The 5,722-nt window shown below is 48.7% G+C and overlaps 1 protein-coding gene across 1 annotated transcript; it reads right to left on the bottom strand.

Annotated features, from left to right (window-relative positions):
- Positions 1 to 1,105: 1,105 nt before the first annotated feature.
- LOC121349663 (inositol 1,4,5-trisphosphate receptor-interacting protein-like 1) lies at positions 1,106 to 2,494 on the bottom strand. Its single transcript, XM_041460328.1, has one exon. It carries the CDS (start codon positions 2,492 to 2,494, stop codon positions 1,106 to 1,108), a length of 1,389 nt encoding a protein of 462 aa, XP_041316262.1.
- Positions 2,495 to 5,722: the final 3,228 nt, after the last annotated feature.

The raw sequence follows: 5,722 nt of genomic DNA, 5'->3' as shown, positions 1-5,722 counted from the left end.
AAGAGCAAAGCATTTTCCAGCTTGCCATTCATAAATGCTCTAACTCTAGAGCATTACTATGGGTCCGAACACATAGCGACACTAAATATGGCTTTACATGTATATAAAAATTAGATCATACATGTAATATATTATATGCATGCAGTATATAATATATATTATACACTTATATTCCAATATCATTTATACAGCATGTATATATCCTATGTATATTACATATGTTATAAATATATCTATTTTATGGAAATCCTTCCAGACATAAACATACTAAGAGCAACAATATGTGTCACAACAGATAGTGACACTAAATACGTGCTCTACTCTTACTGTTTATACCTAATTATGCATGCAATTCTTTAAAGCTGCCTTTTATCCTGACATCATAACTACATATTTAGTATATTTTATATTATTTCTATCATTATAGTGTTTTGTTTTATGGTAATTTACGAGTATATATAATTTATAAATATTAGAGACTATAATAGGAATACACTATATATATATATATGAAATAAAAATCGAGATTCCTCTATATAGAAATTTTCAGGTCAGCTCCAACACAGGTGGTCCAATGCTGATGTGAAGGAGCCCCTTCCAGGAACAAGGAGAGGCTCCATCCATTGACTGATCCTGGGCCGGTAGTGCTGATTTTTCCTCTTGGTCCTTCGTGCCCCGTTTCCTTTTCTCTCGCTCTGTCCCACATTCCCACTTCTTTCATGCTTGAAATTTTGCCCCTTTTCAAAGGCCGGGAAAACCTGCATGTTGCAGGTGGGCTTTGGAGACTTTGGCCCTGCATGTACGGCACGTGTTCTCTTCATGTGCTTTTGCAGCAGTGGGAGAGCTCCTAGGCAAGCAGGGCTCCATGCGGTCTGGGCGCTTTGTTGGAAAATTAAATGATGCAAGGAGGTAGAACACACCCGCCCGTGGCCCTCCACCTGCTGAGGCGGCAGGAGAGGCAGCGGGACCTTCGCCAAAGCCTTTGCAGGCATCCTCTTCTCCTGAAAGCACCAAACAGGGACTGCAAGGTGGTTCTCTGCTGCCAGCTGCGAGCAGCGCAAGCACAGCTCTGTGCTCGTAGCCATGACTCTTCCCCTTCATCCGGTCAATCTTCAGCAAGAAGGATTCTTCTGAACCACTTGTGCAGAATGTGGTACTCATATAGCGCATGGGTGTGGGCACCCGGCTGCTGCGCCAGGTGATGGAGCACATTGTATGGCTCAGCCGTTTGAACATCTGCTGGTAGATTGATGTCCTGAGGAAGCCGCTGGTTACCCACGATGAAGTGGTTGAGGCATTTTGCTCGCACACATAAGTAGAGGCTGTTGATGATATCCAGCAGGCGTACCAGGAGATCTCTCCTGCGCCACGATGAGACGGGTGTGACATTGAGCAGGTGCATGACAATGGTCTTCATGGTGTAGGTGGAAAAGCCGAAGCCCAGTGGAAGACGGGTGAAGAACTGCAGGCATTTGAGGTGCAGGCTGTCAGGGGGGGCCTGCCTGGCAATGTGCTTGAAGAACTCAACCTCTGCCACAGCGTAAGACTCGGGCCAGGTTGTGCTTGCTGTATGGGCCTCTCTAGGCTGGCTGCACACAAAGATGGCTGAGTCATCTCTCCGCACCCCGAAGAGCAGCTCAATCCTGAAGCTTTCCCTGCCGTTGGTCACCTTGAGTTGGCAGGAGCGTGTGGAGGGCAGCAGCACTAAATGCCAGTTGTGCGACTGAGGCAAAGCTGGCCAGACTGCTCTCACCAGCTGGTGAAACCAGCGGGCAGTTTTCTGCACGTCGAGGTAGGAGCCCGTGCACAGGGTGTCTAGGAGGCTGGGATCCTGATTCCTCCTCAGCTCCTCCTCGGGGTGGTGCAGGAAGCACAGCATGTCCTCAGCCTGCTGCTCCCTCGTGCAGGTGCACTCCAGCTGCACGCGGACACGGAAGTTCCTCACGTGCCTCTGGCCTGCGCTGTCCAGCTCCAGGTGGAAGCTGTGGCCTCGGGGAGGAGTCATGGGGATGAGCACGCTGTACACGACATCCTGCTCACGGGGACTCCAGCCTTCAAAGGCACTGCCCACCCCGATGGCTCGCTGCAGCACTGGGTAGAAGCTGTTTGCCAAGACATGGCCAAAGTAAATGGTATAATTATCCATGAGGTTAGTTGTCCACTCACAGCCTCTCTGCAGGTCCTGTACAGGCCACTGGATGCGGTCCATTATAACTTGTCCAAGGTGATCGTCAAAATCATCCTCTTCTTCTTGGATTTCATTTGCAACATCGTTGTTTTCTGCAATTGCAGCCTCATTGACATCTTCATTTCCAACATTGTCTCCTTCGTTTGCCGCAACATTGCCCACTTCCTCTTCATTTGCACCACGGTTTTCTTCTTCACCCTCCTCTCTCCTCAGGCTGCTTTTCCACCCAATAAACCACAAGACCAAGACAAGGACCAGGAGCATAGCAACAGCTAAGAGCTTCAAGAGCTGTAAAAGGACTAGCATGTGTGGACATCAGTACCCTTGAAACTACATGCTCAGGGGCCCTTATTAATTAGTCCCTTGAGCTTGCTCTCCCACAACCCTCGGGAGTAGCTCCACAGACAGTTTTTTCCATAACACCTAAGATTTCTTACTCAAGCATTTCTTGATTACTGTGGCCAAGACAGCACCAATCACCACTTCACCCACAAGACCATCTCTGTGGACAAACAACAGGTCTAGGAGGGCACTTTTCCTAGTTGGCTCCCACAGGACCCATGTCAAAAAGCTATTTTCAATGTGGACTTCAGGAATTTTCTGGGCTTGTTCAGCTCTTCTTTGTGATGTCTCCATTTGCGGCTGAGAAGTTGAGGTGCACCATTTGTATGACTTTGTGTGACGGATCAAGAGATTTCCTTTCATTCCCTATCGCATCATCCACCAGTGTCATCCTCCTGGCTCAGTGATCCATTAGAGACTGGGTGGAGCTCACAGAGGGAACAGATTCTCTCAGAAAAGGGATGGCAGTCAGTGTCCAAGTGGTAACAGCACTCTCTCTCACAAGCCCCCTGGCCAGGATCTCTTCAGCTACATCAGGTTTGCCTCCATGAGTATGCTTTTACTCTAGAGGAAAGGTGTGGCAGCAATTCCCCCTGCCGATTGAGCAGTGCCTTCTCCATGTCCTGCATGCTCAGATCTGTGTCAACTTTTCCTCAGGGAGTGTCTAAGGATGGGTAGCTTGTCCACGCAGACCCCAGTGAACACAAGGAGGAATATTAGCAATGCCTCTTGCATGGTCCCTGACCAGCTGGAGCTGCCAGCAAGAATTTCTGGGTCCATCTAAAACGGTCACCCTGGCTGTGACAGTATGAGAGGAAAGGGGGATGAAAGTCATCTTGGTAGCCACTGTAGTGTGGCGACCCATCCTTGAAGGGTAGGAAGCAGCAAAGATTTGTAAGAGCTTGTGATCGAAAAGAATAACGCATCTGCCCTTCCTTGGCAATCTCACTGATATCCCTGTTGCAAGGCAACCTTGAGGATCACTGAGTCTAACCTTTGACTCCTCACTGGTTGAGCTACACTTAAATCTGGAACTCAGTGTGGTTGAAAAAGTCGCACACGATCACACAGTGCAACTGCACGCTTAACACTGCCTACTGCTCCAATCAGCCAGGTCCCCAAATGCCACAGCCACGCCACTTTTAAAGCTTTCTGAGGGAGGTGACCCAGCCGTTTCCCCAGGCGGCCTGTTCCCAAGCTTGACATCCTTTTTGTTGAAGGAATATTTCCTAGAGATCCAAGCTAAAGCTCCTGTGGCACAACTTGAGGTCATTTCCTCTGCTCATATTGATTGTTCCCTGGGCTGATAGAATGGCCCACACTTAGCTACAACCTGCCTTCATCTGCATGGTGCCAGGCCGTTGGGCTGTGAAAGCAGCTCCTGGCAGAGGAGAGAAGGGTGGTGCATTTGCACTGCACTTCCCACGATCCAGTGGGACAAAATGGCTTCTCGATGGGCAGAAAGGCTTCACGTTGCCTAGAAGGTTTCCATGTGGGGAGAGCCTTCGTGCCAAATCCATCAGCCAAGGGAATCCATCCCCTTCCAAGCCAAAGGGAAATTCAGATTTTTCCTTGTAGCAAATTGGAAGGTTTGGAGTGAAAGTCAGTGCTGGAATGACCCCAGATGTCCATGTGGATTTTGCTATCCTGCAAGGCCACCCTGTGAAGAAGGGATCGATCTGGGCAGCCATGCAGCTTTGGCCACAGCTTTCTGCCCTTGTGTCTCTGCAGCCTTGGAGGGGAAGGCTGCGCGGCTGGCAGTGATTTTCAGCAGCTCTCCTGCTACCAGCCCTGGCCACTCCAAGGCTCTTTGGTCTCAGCACAGGCTGGAGCAGGAAGAAATGATCTCCTGGCTTTGGAGACCCCTGAGAGAAGTATAGATGATAAGTGTGCAGAGAAGGCACAATCAGCACTGAACAGCTGCTTCTCTCAGCCATCAATCACAGAAAATTCAAACGTTACTGCATTTTGCACCATCCCCACAAAAGCAAAAATCACCATATGAAAGAAACGGTTGCTAGACGGGAGTAGAGAAAGTCAGCAAGTACTTTGTGGGCAATTCCCATCCTTTATGCATCAGTGCGTGTGATTTGGGCGAGCCAAACGATTGGAAATGGCTGTTTCCCTCCTCCCCTGCTCAGAGTGCTTTAACAAGACTAGGAACAACTAGAAACAAGGGAAGATTTACCTTCTGGAGAGGGCAAGCACGTCTGCAGCCATTCATTTGTTATGCTTGCACAGGACCAGAGTGGAATACATAAACCTCTGGCTCCAGCTAGAGGCCACTCACGGCTGGGTTTCTATGCTGAACAGAGCTCTCCTTAGCAAGTATCACTCTGCTCTGTTAATGTGTGTGGTACGATAGGCCCAATAATCTCGGACGGAAAGAGAAGACCAGAGAACAGAGAAATTGATTGCTTCCCGGGAAGTGGCTGAACATCGCTCGTCTATGAGAAGTAGAGACTAAATGTTTTTTTCTCCTTTACTTTTGCGTGCATAAACTCTCTGTTTTTTCACTTTAGACAACATCTTTATCTCAACTGACTACTTGTTTTCCATCTTATTTTCTCTCCCATGTCCCACTTGGAAGGGAAGTGATTGAGTGGCTCAGTGAGCACCTGCATTCAGTCAAGGTGAACCCACTACAGCCATCTTAAAAAAGGGTAGAAAGGCACACTCTGGAAATGACTGATGCATCAGCCTCACCTCTGTTCCTGGGAAGATCAGAGAGCACATCCTCCTTGAAGCTATGCTAAGGCACATGGAGAACAGGGAGGTGATTTGGGACAGCTAAGGGTGAGCCCAGTGGCCTTCTATGACAGAGCGAGTACATGGACAAGGGAAGGGCTACAGGTGTCATTTATTTGGACTTCTGTAAAGCCTTTGACATGATTCCCACAACATCTTCTCTATATTGGAGAGAGATGGGCTCGATGCCTGGACTGCAGGATGGATAAGAAATTGCATACACAGTACTTCCAGAGGTCAACAGCTCACAGTCAGGACGGACATGGGTGACCAGTGGTGTCCCTCAAGTGTCTATTCTGGGAGCAGTGATTCTTCATAACTTCATTAATGCTGTAGACAAAGGGAGCAAGGGCATCCTCAGCAGATTTGCTGATGTCACCAAGCAGAGTTGCCACACCTCAAGGACAGATTACCAACCAGAGAGATGTGGACATGCTCAAGGAG

This window comes from Pyrgilauda ruficollis, unplaced genomic scaffold, assembly GCF_017590135.1.
Source record: "Pyrgilauda ruficollis isolate IOZ18807 unplaced genomic scaffold, ASM1759013v1 scaffold1412, whole genome shotgun sequence".
Taxonomy (NCBI): Eukaryota; Metazoa; Chordata; class Aves; order Passeriformes; family Passeridae; genus Pyrgilauda; species Pyrgilauda ruficollis.
The sequence above is the reverse complement of the archived record's forward strand: the minus strand, read 5'-3'. Positions and strand labels throughout refer to the sequence as shown.

Excerpts from the sequence above, each read along its gene's own strand:
- LOC121349663 (XM_041460328.1), bottom strand. The coding sequence starts at position 2,494 with ATGCTAGTCCTTTTACAGCTCTTGAAGCTCTTAGCTGTTGCTATGCTC.